At 31.2% G+C, this 18,125-nt stretch overlaps 1 protein-coding gene across 1 annotated transcript in view; it reads right to left on the minus strand.

Moving 5' to 3' along the window:
* Positions 1-296: 296 nt before the first annotated feature.
* The window catches only part of LOC113381751 (lipase 3-like), a 36,689-nt gene continuing 18,860 nt past the window's right edge, over positions 297-18,125 (minus strand). Inside the window, exons 3-10 of the mRNA XM_026620474.1 lie at positions 14,302-14,518; positions 14,125-14,242; positions 13,954-14,050; positions 11,718-11,867; positions 11,480-11,635; positions 11,332-11,416; positions 2,638-2,780; positions 297-458 (exon numbers count right to left, since the gene is read on the minus strand). Of these exons, the coding sequence (XP_026476259.1) occupies positions 297-458; positions 2,638-2,780; positions 11,332-11,416; positions 11,480-11,635; positions 11,718-11,867; positions 13,954-14,050; positions 14,125-14,242; positions 14,302-14,518 (1,128 nt within the window). The remainder of the gene's footprint in view (positions 459-2,637; positions 2,781-11,331; positions 11,417-11,479; positions 11,636-11,717; positions 11,868-13,953; positions 14,051-14,124; positions 14,243-14,301; positions 14,519-18,125) is intronic.

Raw genomic sequence — 18,125 nt, forward strand, 5'->3', positions numbered from 1 at the left:
CATATGGTAATGCTTGAACTTTTACAGAAGTCGCTTGAATATAATCTCTGTTGAATTGGTCCATTTCATAATGCGGAATATTATTTTTAATAATAACGGCTGTACCACCCTGTGGCTTTCCGTTTGGGTGCGGAGTGTGGTATACGGTATAAAAAGGAATAGTGAAATGGGAATATTTAGTAAAGTGCGTTTCGGTAATTAATAAAATGTCTATTTTATTCATTGACAAAAATATAATTACATCATTTTTGTGTGCGAGAAGCCCATTGGCCTTCCATATTGCTATTCTAAGAAATTTAGTCATTTTTATTTGATTTTGTTATAAGTGTAGTTAACATGTTCATAATCATATTATTTTGTTGCATCATTTGTTGAAACATGGATTTGAATTCTGATAAGAACTGCGATAATAGCATATCTACCTGATTTGTGTTCGAAGCCTCTTGTTGTTTTAGTACCTATGAAAAATTTTTAAAAAAAATTCGCAGAATCCCACACTGCCACAATTAAAATTAGGTTCTTCTGCTGCTAAGCTTTTCACTGTGGAATATTTAATTAAACATCGGAAGACATTTATTAATTTTATTTAATTCATTATTTAGTTGCACTTAATACACAATTGATATTTTGAAATAAGAGTGATGTGAACTGTTTGGCAAGTAAGTGATGAATGAACACTTTTTGGTCGTCCTCCGGCTTTTTATAATCTCTGATGATGACGTAACCATCCTTCCAGAAAAATACGTTACAATGACTCACTCCTGTTTACTTTAGACGTAGTTTTGTGGTTTGTCATCGAAGAAAACCGTTACGGCTTGCATACAATGTTGCTTATCTCTAATACAATCTATGAGCTGTGAGTCAGCAACGTATGCGTCTTTCATATTGACTGTTATATCGAATTTATAATATTATTTATAACTATTGTAAAGGGTGAATACCACTACAATATATATATATATATATATATATATATATATATATATATATATATATATATATATAGATAGATAGATAGATATATATATATCTGCGTTCTGCGTTTTTATTCTGCGTATGTGTGGATAAAATTTATTTATTCATGTATTTTTTTTTCATTTGATAATAACATTATTTCTATAAAAACCCCAATAAGAATGTAATAAGAACTTTATTGGATTGTAATAAGATTTCCATAAGAATATTAAAAAAACATAATATAAAAAAGTTTATTTCAAACTTTTAAAAAAAAATAGTTTTTTAAAATGCTAAATTTATTAATACATAAAAATATATAATATTTTTATATTAATCACTGTTTTTTCTATAATTTTATAAGATTTCATTTGGTGGGATTTGCTCAATTTGTCGATTATTCATATCTTAATGAAAAAAATATATAAATAGTATGGCCATAAAGTTTATGCATAATATATTACTGATTTTTCTATTTACACTATTTTTAGATAGATACAAATTTTGGAGAATTAGTTCAAAATTTATGCAAAGGGAGTTGAATGGCTTAAATCTACTTTTGTAATACATACTTATTACAATATTATATAATAATAAACAAAAAATAAATAAGTTTTTAATTATTGTTTGAGTAGATTGGCTAAAACCTCTTGGTTTACCAAAGTTTCCACATCTTTGGCCCAGATAAGGTCTAGGTGATTAAAATTTGGTTCTGAGATATTATACATCACTGGATATTGTCCTAGATTTGATGCCAATTTTTCAATATCCTATAAATTTTAAAAAAACTCGATTAGCTTAAAATTAATAATAATAATATTTAATTAAAATATTGATAATAATCAACTTCTCGATTTACAAATTCACATTCTATTCAAAATTCAAAGAGTAACCATTTCTTATACAATTTTGTTTTAATAGTTTCAAATCTTCATATACGTAAGAATAGATAACTTCATTGAATTAGATTAGATTAGATTTTCTAATGATATATACTAATTTTAATATATTTAATTCAATTCTAACTAAATAAATGTAATTATAAACAAACACGTGGATGCTAAAACGATATGGGTGCCGCATGAAAAATTCGATATCAAAGTTTAACGAACTATTTTTATATAATTTTGTTCCAACAGATACAATTTGTTAAATTTGGATAGATAATTTTATATTCTTTTTAACGATATATCATATTACATAAGATGATAAATGGTGTTATCAAAATATTTCCAAATATAGAGAACTGCAACCAATATTGCCCACTAATGGATAACTTAATATCAAAATCACAATATTCTTTTTATTCAATTTTGTTTGAAAATATATTAAAGTTGTATACAGATTTGTAGACAATTCTTTTAAGTTTTTACTGTTTTTTTTAAAATACATTTGTATAAAGATGAATTTTATCAAAATAAAGCCAGATATAAAAAATGTAACCAATAAATTACACTAAGGGATGACTAAACTTCAAACTTAATTACAAGTTTATTAAGGTTTTAACTATATATAATACAATTGTTATAATTAAATTATTTATAATAAAATAACCGTGAATTTAGAAATCTGCAACCAATAGGATGTTATATAATTGTGAATCGTGCTGATTAGTTTTTGGTAAAGATAAGCCTGGCTGTTTTTTTTATTAATTAATGATTTCAATATACATGTTCTGTTTACCTCGTATCCAGTCATGAGATCATTTTCACCATAATATAAATAAACTTTGCATAAAACATTGCTCAATTTATAGCTCGGTGGCTTTTCCTGGCCATAGACCACTTTGTTCTTTTCCAAACCGTGGTCGAACATGTTGAACTTTCCTAGAAAGGTATAAATAGATTTATATAAAAAAATTAGTTATTTAAATTCATAAATAAAGGAAAAATGTATCAATGTAAAGCTACTATTTGTTGCTTTTTTATTTTATTTATTTAACATGGCTGTGGATCTTGCGATCATTACACGAGTTATAATTTTACATTTTTGTGCATTTATACATTAGTTTTATTATTACCTGTAAAACTATATAAAATTGTATATATATCCACATTATTACTAGATATTAAGATTTGTGTGTTTACTGGAAATATAATATTTTTTTTGCAATTTCTGATACATAATTCTTCTTGGATTCTCTTACATTCAGAATTCCCAGAATATATGATCTATTGTCTCCGGTTCGTCTCCAGACCTCCAGAGATAAAGTTGCACATTGTATGCCCCAGCCTTAATTTTGTAATTGTTGATACGAAATTCCTACTGCTTGTATCATTTTTGAACCAGGTTGTTTGAGATATCTTTTCTTTTGTCAGAGCATAAATTATACCCTTGCTCTTTGTTAACGTTGAGAAGTCTTTTTGCCACACATCTATGCTCCGCTCTTTGATTAAATTTTTCAGCTCCAAAGCAGGTATTTTTTCACATTCTACTCCAATTTGACCAGCTTCGTTTGCAATGATATCAGCAATCTCATTTCCTGTGATACCTGAATATCCCCTGATCCAAATCAATATTAAGGAATTTATGCCATTATTTATTGCATTCATTTTATTTTTGATTTCTATTATCATGTCATTTGATCTTCTATTTGGATTTGCTATCGCTGATAGACATGCTTTGCTGTCACTAAATATAATTGTTTTCGTAATGTTTTTCTCCCACGCATAATTTACACCACAGTATATAACCACCATTTCTGCTGTGAAATTAGACGCATAATTTGGTAGCTTAATTTTCTTGCTAAAATTGTGATATGGCACAAATATAGCGCAACCACAACTGTACGCTACTTTGGATCCGTCTGTGTAAATGTGTATATATCCTGGCCATCTTCTAGCCACATTATTTTGAAATTCTTTATTTTTTGCGGTATCATTCAGAAGTATCAAGCGAGTTAAATCCATATCCATTACTATACAATATTTTATTGATGTGTATTCATTAGCAAGATGATGAATTAGCATCTTTTTATTCATCATTACATACTCTTCGTATGGTTTCAGCTCATAAAAACTATTTATCAAAGGTCGGATTGGTCTATTTCTCCAATATGTATTGGTAAAATGTAGCCTCGCTAATACTTCTAATTGTTTGGGTGTATCATCACATGCTCCATTAAATTTTTTTTATTAAGAATCTATTTGATAGGATCTGCTTTCTAATGCTTAGTGGAGGTTCACCGGCTTCAGATATTAATGCATTCGTTGGAGTTGATCGAATGTTCTTATATCTCTCGTTGGAGCTTCTATATATATTGAGACAAGTTTCTGGGAGAGCCCCCCATTTAATGCTTGTTATTTTTCTAACAACATTTAATGCTGTTTCATATTTGCTTAATATATCATCTACATGCTTTTTAAAATTCATTTTCCCATCCAAATTGATGCCTAGAACTTTAATATTTTCTTTTATTTGTATCTCCTGACATCCTATCTTAGGTAAAGAAGGTAAAGATAGCTGCAGAAAACTTATCCTGTGATAAATTCAGGTTATTGTCCAATAACCATTTTCTGCTTTTCTCGGTGGCTTTGTTCATCGATGAAATACATATATCTATAGTTGGACAAGATACATACAGATAAATGTCATCTGCATATTGCAATTTTTTTACATTCAGTTCTGTTACTACTTTAAAGTTTGCCATGTATATATTGAACAAGATGGGGCTCAATATTGAACCCTGAGTGAGACCTTTGTTCATAACTCTAGGGCCAAGCCGGAGTCGTTTCGAATGTATAATTGTCTAGAAGATAGTAAATTAATTATCACATTAATTAATTTTTATGGTAAATTCAAATGTTTTAATTTTTTCTCCAGTATATTGTGATCTACATTATCATACGCCTTTTCTATGTCCATCGAGACTACCAACATATAATGATTATACGAGTTGGATATATGTATATCATTTGTTAATTTGCTCAGTAGGTCCAACGTACTTTTCCCTCTCCGGAAACCAAACATGGAATTATTTAGGACTTCTTTATTTTCAATATATTTATCTATTCTCTCTTTTATAATTCTTTCAAAAGTTTTTGCGATGCATGATATCAAGGAAATGGGTCGATATGAGTCTATTTCCATTGGTATTCTGTGTGGCTTGATACATGAAACTATTATAATTTTCCTCATCTTTTCAAGAATTGAAAATTTGGTTGAATACAGATAGTAATTCAATTTTCATTTCCGCAGGCCAATTTTTTATCATCGTATACGGTATATTATCATATGCAGGAGCCGTATTTTTCCTCTTTTTTAATGCCTTCTCTAATTCTTCTAATTTGAAATTTCTTTGTAAGTGCGCTTTGTTCACAATATACTCCTATATTTTTTTTACGATTGTCCGAAACAAAGTCTGGCGCATAATTTTATAATAGTAATTGCCGAAATTCTTTTTTAATTTTTTGTGTTGTGTTTATAATGTTATTTTTTATTTTAAAGAGTTAAATTTTGTTCCAAATTACTGCGGTACTCATGTTCTGATTGATGGAATTAATAAAGTTCAGCGAACTTTCTTTTTTCGTGTTTTTCAAAAACTTTTTAGTGCGTGGATTGATTTTTTGGTATTGTATGAAGTTTTCGTAATTACAGTGCTGACGCATCTTTTTATATGATGTTCTTGTATCTGAAATGGCTTTTTCGCACTCTTGATCCCACCATATCGCAGGCTTAAAAATCGTTCTCTTTATTTCTTTATATTGTTTTATATTTTTTTCTGCAGATTTTTCGGTAATCTGTATGATACGTTTATATCTTGCTGTTATATCTTCTGAGATTTGCCTTGTTTGGATGTACTTCATAATATCTCGGGAGTATCCCTGCCAGTTAGCAATTTTAAATTCCACTTTTTTATAGGGCGCGTTCTTATGACCGAAGGCACTTTCATCTCCAAAGTTATTATTATAGGCAAATGATCCGATCCCAAAACTTCTTGGCATACATCCCATTTAGTTGCATCTATAAAATTTCCTGAGCACAGTGTTAGATCTATGTTCGTAGCACTCCTGTATTTATTAACTTCCCCTAGGGTAAGTTATAGTAATCGTCCAAAAATCGAAATCAAAAATTTTTACATTTCTCGACGTTTTGAAGGTTTCTGAACATTTTGGCATACTTCAGAAAAAATGGATGTGTGTGTGTGTGTGTGTGTGTGTGTTTTGTATGTCCGCGTTTTTTCGTCCACGTTTTCGGGCGCACGGATCAACCGATTTGAATGGTTTAAAAAACATTCGATTCGTATTGATAAGGAGACGTGCTGATTAGTTTTTCGAGAAGGCAGGTCCAGCCGTTACGGAAATATGGAGCAAAGAGTGCAAAAAATAGAAAGCGAGTTTTTGAGAGAACGGATCAACCGATTTGAATGGTTTAAAAAACATTCGATTCCCATTGATAGGGAGATGTGCTGATTAGTTTCTGGCAAAGGTAGGTCCCAGAGGTTTCGGAGATACAGAGCTAAATGTTAAAAAAATGGCTGTTTTTGAGAGAACTAAGCGTCCGATTTAAATGATTCAAAGAACTTTCTGCTTCTTTCAACAAAATAATTGATTTTGGTAAAAAAAATTTTTTGTTTCTAATTTTTTTTTCAAAAAATTTTTTTTGTAATTTTGGATTAAAAATTCAAAAAATCACCCAGGCTAAGCACAGTCTAAGCGCCACTCTGGTAGAAATGTTTACGCAAGTGCGTTTAGACTGTTTATGTACTGGAGCACTTTTCCAATTTTGCGAAAATTATTGAAAAATGTGAAAATGCCGCCGAGCTAAGCACAGTATAAGTGAAAATGTCGCACAGAATTATTTGCAAATGCGTTTAGACTGTTACTATGCGGGAGCACTTTTTCAATTTTGTGTAATTTGGCAACTATTTTTTTTGAAATTTAATTCCAAATGAAATGACAATTGTTAATGTTCTGGAGATGATAAATTGATTTATTTATAATTAACTTTGCGTAGGGTAAGTTATAGTAATCGCACAAAAATCGAAAATGAAAATTTTTATATATCTTTACGTTTCAAAGGTTTGTGAATATATTGGCATACCTTAGAGAAAATTGATGTATGTGTGTGTATGTGTGTGTGTGTGTGTGTGTGTGTGTGCGTGTGTGTTCAGATACAAATTTTCGTCGACGATTTCGGGAACCGGGATGAAGCAATTTGAATAATTCAAAAAACATTCGATTCGTATTGATAAGGAGACGTGCTGATTAGTTTTTGTCAAAGGCAGGTCCGTTCCGAAGATATGGGGCAAAAAGGGCCAAAAACGGTCACTCAGTTTTTAAGAGAACGGAGCGTCCGATTTGTATAATTCAAAAACATTTTACTTGCATTATCAAGATGAAGATTTGATCAAATTTTCATGAAATAGGTCTAGCGGTTTCGGAGATCTAGTAAAAAAAGGAAAAAAAAAATAACATTTGGCGGTCAACAATAATCATTAGACATTAGACATATGCACATCAAATTATCAGATATTTTATAGAGATTTTAACAATAAGTATACATTTTGTTTGCATTCTTGTGGGTTCCGTACCAATGTTTATTCGTTTGACGGCGACGCGGCGCTTACGCGCTTTGACATTTTGTCTCTATGCATTAAAGCAGTACTATTGCTTTGAAAAAAAGTTCAGAATTTCCAAAATATTACAAAATAAATTTTTCAACAAAAAGTAAGTTTTTGTCAAAAATTTATATAGTCCCTCAAAAATCTATTTTTTTTCAGGGTAAATTTTTTTCAAAAATGTTAATCTTTTCAAAAAAAAATAATTTTTGGTACGGGAAGTTTCAGCAATTTGCCTTAAGGCACGATGCCATGCGTCCCACTAGTTTGCTACTGTAGTTGGACGTCCATCATTAAGAAGTAGTATTGCGTTGTCCTCTATGGTTTCATATAACATATTACCTTCTCTGCTATTGTATTTGCTACCCCATGCCATATGATGGCAATTAAAATCGCCGGTAATTAAAAAACTCGTGTTTATTGTTGAGATTGTGTCCTTGATATCTTAAAAATCTATATCTGTTCTAGTAGAGCAGTATACTGAAAGAATGCAAAATGGAAATTTGTTTTAATAATGGCAGCGCATATTTGTATATTCTTATTATTGTTGACTGAAGGAAATTCCTCACAATTTATGTCATTTCTAACAATGATTGCTGCTCCTCCATATCCATATTCCCTGTCTTTGCGAAACATTCGATATTCTCTGAAAGAGTATTGATATTCAGGTTTAAACCATGTTTCCGTGAAAGCCGCGATTGAAATTTCATTCTCATAAAGGAAATGTTCAATACTGGCCTTATTAGCTGTAACAGATCTGCAATTAATTAGTAGTATTTTTATTTTTTCGGTCTTTTATTTCTCATATATTATTTTTGTCATCTATCCATATCTTTTTAACTCTTTCAGAATTCTTAATGTATGATCTTTTTTCTTTTTAATGTTCTGAATTATTTCTTCAATTAACTTATCATATGGTATTTCAACTCTCTCACTATTGTCCTGTGAGGAAGATTTTTGTTTTGTATTAATATTGTACTTAAATTTATACCTGCTTCGCTCCTGTGTATTGGGCATATTTTCAATTGGTTTGTTGTTATCACTATCATTTGTTGCGTTTATGGAATTGTTATTTCTATATGTCTGTTTAGATATTGCTACTGAAGGCTTCGTGGTTACTGGCTGTTGATTTATTACTACATGTTTTCCAGCTGCGTATTGGGCAATTCAGGAAATTTCATTTTGTTTCTAATTTCTATGTCCGGACTTATGACGTTGGCATATGTTCTGTGTTCATGAATGCCCTGGCTTCTCTGAAACTTATATTTCATCTTTCGTTCATTATATTTTTAATTTTAACATGATTGCATAACGTACAAACCGGATTCTTTTCTTTATTTACACAATCCTTGAAACTATGTTCTTTTGCACAATAGCTGCATCTTGCTTTACCTTTACATTGACTGGTCACGTGGCCCATTCCTTGGCATTTGAAACATTGTGTCACTTTGTTGTATGTTTCGACCCTGTATGTGACAGCGTATATCAAAACACGGTCAGGTAAACGTTGACCTCTGAACGTTATCACGCATACCCTTGTTGGTACTTAATGCATTGTCTTGTTTTTTTTTATTCTTTTAATATCTGTTTTTTTATTTTTTTTATTTTATTAATTATAACAATCAGAGTCAGAATGACTATGAGTTACAGAGCTGATATAATTAAAATAATATATAATAAATTCAAATAAAAAGAGAAAAAAAATAATAATAATAATTACAACTCATAACATAATTAAAACTAAAGGTAAAATTATAATATAAACTAATTAATTTATGAAACTGTTCCAATGAACAGCTCACTATGTTATGTCAAGTCCAAAGGAATTTTTTTTCTTCAACCTTCTAGTAGACGGAGTCATAAGTAGAGGTGCTATAAGATGATTTGGATGGTTTTCTAGCTTGGAATGATGGATTGAACTTCTGCTACTAATCACATCCTTAATAAAAGGAATATTGAGGTCGTCATGGATGATTTTATTACTTACATACCAAGGTACGTCGGTGATCTGCCTTAAGATTATGGATTGCATCCGTTGCATTAAAACAGTGTTGGACATGCTGGCGCAACCCCAAAGCTCTATACCGTAGGTCCAGATGGGCTTAATTACAGATTTATATATCAGTAGCTTGTTGTCTGTTCTGTTTGATTTGTTTTATTTTAGCCATAATGTGGGTTTTCCATGAAAGTTTTTGATCCAAATATATTCCCAGATATTTAACATTTTCAGCTGGTGGAATTTTCTGGTAATTGAAGTAAACTTCAGGACATCTTAGTTTGCTTAAAGAAAATGTAATATGGAAAGATTTGCTCTCGTTAATAACAATACACAATTTTTTCGTCCATCGCTCGACAGCATATAGATGTAACTGGAGCTTGATAGATGCAACGATAGCGTTGATATCAGAGGATTTTTTAATATCTAGAACATGAATTTCTGATTGTATATTTTCCATAATATCTGATTCAGTCATTTTGGTGCCGACGTCATATATAACACCCTTCCTAATCAACATAGAAATAGGTAAATATGCTTTTAATTTCTTTTCCATAAATAATTTCTCATTAATTATTTTATTGGCTGCGTCATATGTATTAAACGTAATTTTAATTCTGTTAATGCCTATGGATTTTATTTCTGTAATATTGTTTTTATATTGAGGTAAACTGCTAAATAATATTCTGCCTAATGTCATTTTATGTACTGTATTTTTATCTTTGTCTACTGATTCAACATATATGGTAAATGGACCCATATTATTCTCGGAGTACTTCATTGTTTTGTAATTATCGCCTCTTATATTTGAGTTCATATCATTATTTTTATCATTATTTTCATTTTTACTTACATTTTGATCATTATTATTTTCGCATTCTTCCATTTCTTCTGCCCAATTTTGTGTATTATTATTTTTATTAGCTAACACTATCATTAACTGTTTTATTGTTTTACTATTTATTTCTTTTTTATTCACTTTAGTTAAATCACTTTCCATATTATTAATTTTGCTAATAGCATTTTTTATCGTTTCCGATGTTAATAATTTACTAGTATCGCCTGCTACACTTAAACCGATTTTATACACACTGTCTATGTCGTCCGACTGGCCATCGGCTTTGCCATTATGTAATTTTAAAAGTTTTTTTTTTAATTTTATTTGAACAGCGATCAGAACTTATGGGTTCTATGAGCTGTTGTGATTAATATCTTACAAACTACGTTTGTTTTATTACAGATGACAGCCCAAACAGTTGTCACATCTCTGTATGATAATTTTTTTATTACAATCTCTGTAATAGGGCAAGTATGGTGCAACAATGCCAGGTGAGAGCTATTTTCACTTGGAAACATATTGCTATTTCTTTTTCCAAGTGAAAATCGTTGTCACTGTTGCCTGACAACAGGCTGCTCGAAGTGGGTATCGAACCCGGGACCTCTGAAACAAGTCCCGTCGCTCTTAACCGCTTACCTATGAGCGAGCCCATTTTGAAAGAATTAAATTTGTTTCGATTATTCCACGATCTGTTCACTTGGAGAACTCAATACCGAATGAGCTTTGTTGCTTGAAATATGCTTTAAATTTGACTCAATATTTGGAAAGACAACAATTTATGCTTTGTTTTTTTTTTCTTGTGGAATATATTTTAAACTGTTGGTTTTAATTAAATGTAGTCCTTGAGAGGCTACATTCACATTAAATTGTAACTGGAAATCTGGAAAACCAAGTATACTTATTACTTATGGGTTCAAATAACTAACTGTTTATTTTTCCTAAAGATTCAAACAGTAGTTTCTGACTAAAAATCGATTTACCTACCTGTATTATAATTTTGCCAAAAGTGTAATATCTGATTTGTAGAAGATCCTGCAGGCGAATTGTGATAAATTAATGGAATAATGCCCTAGAAGTACCAACAAAGATTAGTCACGGAATTATTTATAGAATATATTTATATTTTACTCACAATGAGATCCAGTTGTTCCTCATCGCGTCCGATCATGTCTGATATAATCTCATAACACATTCTCGTAGAAAACTTACTCATTATGCAAAATTTTCGAAGACTTACACTGATGCGTCCATCATAACGCAACATCTCTCTTGAATTATTTTCGGTAGCCTGAAAGTACGATGATAAGTATTAAATATAACATTTGTAGGTGTCGTAGATAAATTATCAGCAACCATAAATATTTTCTCACATGTACTGTGTCCATTAAAACGTTCGCCCAGTTCAGCGCGTTGCTTTTCATGTGCGACATGAAGATGGACGGAGCCAGGGCATGCATTGATCTGATTTTTTTATTGTATTCAGGTTTTGTCGATGTCATCACGATAAATACACATGTACCCTAAAAAATAATGAATTAGTTGAGTATTTGTCTTGTAAAACATTGCTTGATACGTTTGAAAGTAGGAACAACAATGAACGTTAGTGGATTGTACATTATCGGCTGAAGAAAAGTACATGAGGACGCACAAAGTAGTTTTATCTGCCAGCAGCCCATGTTTTGTTTCCCTGTTGAAGCTTCAATATGGCAAAAATCCTATATTTATATGGAAGAATGTTGAGTACCAGAAACTTAGCAATGATAGATTATATGTATCGGGGCCAAGTAAACATTACTCTAGATCAATTAGGAGCACTTTTAAAAGCCGCGGACACGCTGCATATTACTCTTAGGTAGTTTGACAAATGTAAAGAAACAGCGTACAAATTTTTTTGGACCTACTATTAGTAAACTAATACTCACACCTTCGGCGCCTGATGACGACATTGCGGATCAAAATTTACCTGCCGATAGGAAAACCTTCTCTAGCCCAACCTTTAGGAAACATAAGCAGAAGGCATAGTAATGATGGTTCTGCTGTTTTACCTATTAATCAAGAACTTATTACATCCAAACCTCGCTTTGCGGCCTAGATACGTTCCGCGAGACTTGGCCGTAAAGCGAAAAGCCGTATAACAAATCAACTATTCTAATACGTGTTCATACAAATTCAATGGGATCGGTTCCAAATTTAATAAATATATAATATGGCTTATCATTCAAAATGCATTTTATTTTTTTATTTTGTTTAAATTATAAACATATTTAATAAGAACATAAATTTTAAATTTACATAATTTTTAAATAAAAATGAAACAACTAAAACCTCCAGATCACTGTCACCATCATTTTGTGCTGGTGGTTTGAAAAATTTGTCTAAAGTTGTTTGTCTTGCCTTCTTGTCTATTTCTTCCTTTAGTGATTTATAACAGCTAATGACCGAGTTAATTCCTCGAGACACATTAGCGCTACGTTCGACGTCAGGATCGTTTTCAAGGAGGATGTTTATTCCTTGTTCAAAATATGAAAAAGCGCTCAACATGATTTTTGATGTTAGCAGTTTGAATACAACAGGTTCTGTATCTTCATCAATTGCCGGCTCTGCTTGCAACTGAATGAGTTCCACATTAGAAAGGGGTTCCCTATCAGCTGCAAGTAGATCCAGCACATCAGATTCGTTTAAATCTTCAAAATCGAGATTGCGCAATATATCGACATAGAGAAAAAAAGTCGTTATAGCAAAACATTTTAGGCTGTATATCGAAAACGTACCTTAATTAAAGAGGGCCGTTATAGCGAAAGGCCGTATAAAGAGCGGCCGTATAGCGAGGCTTGGGTGTATAATTCAAATACCCATTAAGAATTTGTCCAATTTTGCCCAAGCTTCAATTTAAAGGATCCAATTTAACGGATAGGACTGAAAACTCTTCAGACACATTCTAGTCACCCGCTATTGCCAAAACCGCAGGAAAAATAATTATTTCTAAAAACAACGAAATTCGAAAATCAGAACAACATAGTAAATTAATACTTGAACCTTGAAGAAGTCAATGATTCTTTTGAAGACCTATCCTTTGAAGATGATGAAATAAATGATATGGACCAATCACAAGCCGAATCTAGTCTTTGTGGCGAAGGATCAAGCGAAGGTTTTGCTGGATGGCATAACATGGGCACAAGACGAAGGACTGGCAGCGCATAATACAGCGGCAGGACATCGTGAATCACTCTGACCAAGATTTACTTTACGACAATGAAATTCAATTGGTGAGAGGAAAATAACAAAAAAGGAGAACAATCAACGTTATACCGCATCTACTCAAAAAAAAAGCGTCCGAAGGCAATTTGACAAAAAATTTTAACATATTGGAAAGTAAACTTGTTTTTAACCATTTTCTTTGCGATGATACTACTATTAGATTAATAGTAATATTCACTTGAAAGCATATTTAGTTCTATAATTTTGAGTGAAATAGCTTTAATTACTGCTTGAGATCGAGCTGCCTGAGACGGAAATAGTAATTGGCACGTTATGATTGCAGGATCAAAGCTCTTAACACATAGCTATGGATAAACTTGTGGCAAAATATTCTATTTTACTTATTACCTGTGAGTGCCCAATATAATCCAACTTGGACTGCCCAGTAACATTCAAAACAAAATCGATAATTGTCGGCAGATCTTCTGTTCCCATTTCATGCCAACTAATTTACAATTAATATCATTTATTAATTTATTTATATATTCAATTGTAGTTTCTATATTAACTAATTTATACCTGAAGTCCCAATATTCAAGATTACTATCAGGATCCAAAGTTTGGTGCATCCGCGAATATTTATTACCTCTATTATTGCCTAACCAGACATCATAGCCATGGTCTGATAAAAACAAAGCTAAAACATAAAAAATCTGTTTAAATACTTTTCAAAGTAAATTGCATTTCTCATTTTACCTAATGATTTGTTAGGTCCCATCAGGACAAAATCAGCAGAACTTGAAAACAATCCTGGTATCAACAGCACCACTTTATTGTCAGAATTTTGAAAAGTTTTTAAAAGTGGACCATTTTTTGGTGAACGCGGTATTCTGTGCAGAGATAAAATATAACCATCTTTTGTTGTCACGTTGTACTGTTCTACAGGGTAACCGAATTCTTGTATAAAGTCAGCCTGAAAATAAAAAATGAATAAGATTTTGTGAGCTGGCCCGGTAATCGTTGTTTTGCCATAAAACATATTGCTAGTGTTAAATATTTAGTACGAAAATAAATAACTGATTGCAAATGTGGTGTATAAGTGAAAAGAGCAGCTATCAAAAAATATATGAATAGTTTACCCACTGCAAAGCACGTCACATATAAATGTTCTTTATTAGTCTTTGCTAGAGCCAACCCAATCTCAAAACTGATTCTATTTTAAATTGAATTGGCACATTTATGGCGAAATTCTGCCGTGACAGAGCTCATAAAATAGCGTTGTCATGGCAGCGCTCTTTTATGCTTGTTCTTGGTATCGGAAATTTTGAAAATATTTTCATATTTGCCGGGCGATCAGGCGCATTTTTATGCAATGCCGTGTTTTTTATTATATCAGATATTTTTGAATTACAAATCAAAATCCGATAATTCATTTTTAAATTATATTCTTATGTAGCATTCCCAGCGAATTGACTGACATTGAAAAAAAACTAGCTGTAAGTGGAATTCTGTCTTAAGGCAATTAAGGCATCGTGCCTTAAGGCAAATTGCTGGAACTTCCCGTACCAAAAATTATTATTTTTTTAAAAACAATTAACATTTTTGAAAAAAAAAATTACTTTGAAAAAATAAGATTTTTGAGAAACTATAAATTGGACAAAAAATTACTTTTTTTTGAAAAAAAAAATTTTTTTAAAAAATTTTTTTTTTAATTTTTTTAAATTTTTTTTTTGTTTTTTTTTTTTGAAAAAAAATTTTTTTTTTATTTTGACATATTGTGGAAGATCTGAACTTTTTTTCAAAGCAATCGTACTGCTTTAACTGCATAGGGACAAAATATAAAGCGCGTAAGCGCCGCATCGCTGTCTAACGCATAAGCATTGGTACGGAACCCATAGCAATGTTAACAAAATTTAAACTTATTGTTAAAATCTCTATAAAATATCTGATAATTTGATGTGCATATGTCTAATGACCATTTTTGACCGCCAAATGGCTCATTTTTTTACTTTTTCCTCCATATCTCCGAAACCGCTAGACCTACCTTCATGAAAATTTTATCGATTCTTTATCTTGTCAATACAAGTAAAATGTTTTTTGAATTATTCAAATCGGACGCTGCGTTCTCTTAAAAACTGAGTTACCGTTTTCGGCACTTTTTGCCCCGTATCTTTGGAACGGCTAGACCTGCCTTCGCCAAAAACTAATCAGCACGTCTCCTTATCAATACGAATCGAATGTTTTTTGAATTATTCAAATCGGTTGATCCGTGTTCCCGAAATCGTCGACGAAAATTTGTATCCGCACATACATACACACACATACATACATACACACACACATACACACACACACACACACACACACATACATCCATTTTTTCTAAGGTATGCCAAAATGTTCAGAAACCTCTGAAACGTAAAGATATATAAAAATTTTCATTTTTGATTTTTTTGCGATTACTATAACTTGCCCTACGGGAAGTTAAAAATTAGATTGTGGGAAAATTTACAGCTTTGCCATAGATTTATATGGTACCTATAGTTTACTATCAAAAACTGTTGTATCTTCAGATTTTAATATTCAACATTTAATTCTTTGCAAAAATTGCTCACTTTGCAAAACCATTTATCAACTTTGTGTCTGTTTGTTCACATCGGAAAATATTTGTACAACGAGAAAGTAGAAGGGGTGAACAACTTTTGATAAAAATAAATTGTTTTTTTTTTTAAGTAAAATTAATGCTTTGTCACAAGGTTAAAATAATATAAATAAAATATTCAGTAAACGAAACGCCCACTGATTGGAAGCGTGGTGAAAAATTATTCGATTACTAAAATGGCTTTTATGAAATAGAGATTTGCGGAAGCAGGGTGAAAATCTAATGTTGTGTACATTTTCTAATTCCGAATTATGAACATTAAAATTAAATAAAAATTGATTCTAAAATTTAACTAGTTGGTATTTCGCCTTGAGGCAAGGTACATGAACTTTCCGACATGTGTAAATAATCGAATTAATCAATAAAAATTAAATTAATTTATGAGTGATTAAAAGTATTCCGAGTGGATTTATTACACATAATTCCAAACGAACGAACACGTTAACTCGGAGTATTTTCTAAAAGCAAAATATTAAAAATCAACCATTTTTATAATTGAAACAGTTTTCGTAGGACTCCAATGGTTTAGTACAGTGTTTCCCAACGTGGGGCGCACGCCCCACCGGGGGGCAATTTGTAATTTCAGGGGGGCAATTTGAAAATTTTGGTGATTTTAATGTAATGTAGTATAGTATCGGTAAAACATTTAACAAAAAAAATGCTTCTTAGATTTGGAATAATAAGGTGTCGCGACACTGTCAGTGTGGCCGCGACAGTTTTAGTTTTCAACCTTGCTTTCCTAGTGTCGGAGTTATGTTTTTTCTGCCGGGTTGACTTAACTTTTTCTCATTATAATGTATAACATATGAAGTATACTTTATAATAAAATTACAACTACCCATTATAATCTAAAAATGATACATGCAATAAACTTTATATAAATCCAACAACAACATTATGAAAGAGAATATTGCGGGATGCAACAATTCTTTGGGTTCCACTAGCCCTTCACTAATTATTTTAAACTTCTATATTCCAATTTACGAAAATTACCAAAAAAATAGGTAAATCAAGTTTCTGACTGCTTGGCATAAATGCTTTAAGGTCAGTGACAAGACTCGACTTGAAATATGCACAAGAAAAGTGATATTTAATACTAAAGTTAATTGCGAAGCTTTATGAGAACAGAGTTTTATACAAGGCTTTAAAAGCAGAAAAATTGTAAATATGATGTGAGTTTTTTACTCACTGTCAGTAACTATGGCTAAAGATGGAATTAATTTAAAATAAACGAATTTTTATTGTATCCTTAAATAGTACAAGGTTGACACTAAGCGCGGCTTTTATTGTTAGATTGCTTCAAATAATTCTTTAGGTTTGTTGAGGTTGAGGTAGTAATGTATAGTGAGAAATTTAGCTTTAACTTTTTGATCGGTTATGTAGAGTATTTGTTGAAAGATGGAATATTAAAACAAACATTTTAGTCAAATTTTGAATTTTTATTTCTGCAAATGGTAAAACGATCATCCCAAAGAATAGGTGCTGTTTATGGTGTCGAAGTCTTAAAAAGCAGCTATGTTAAAATTGGTTTTGAAAATGTCATTTTGGTAATTTTCCACTCAATGCTGCTCTGATTGTCCAGTTAAAGTTTTGGACAAACTAATTAAAGCAATAATCGATTGGGCTAATAGAAACAATTTGGCTATGTTTAAAAATTATTGTGGGTTGGTGAAAAATTTTCTCCACATCCATCAAATGTTCCTGACTACAAACCATCTGATTTAAAACCCTTGAATATAAAAAAAAATCATGATGGTGTCAAATTGTGTCTAATTTAGTTTTTGCTAATAAAAACTAGAAGTTTTATAAACTTAGGTTAATTATCCTTCTTGTAAAATAACAAAAGGCCATCGATCAAAATGGTATACATAACAAAATTATTTAATTCCACGCAAAAATTGTCTTAGATTTTCTAACT

The sequence above is a fragment of the Ctenocephalides felis genome, unplaced genomic scaffold (genome assembly GCF_003426905.1).
Source record: "Ctenocephalides felis isolate EL2017-DRISC unplaced genomic scaffold, ASM342690v1 CF-g0.4_SCAFFOLD_03050, whole genome shotgun sequence".
NCBI lineage: Eukaryota > Metazoa > Arthropoda > Insecta > Siphonaptera > Pulicidae > Ctenocephalides > Ctenocephalides felis.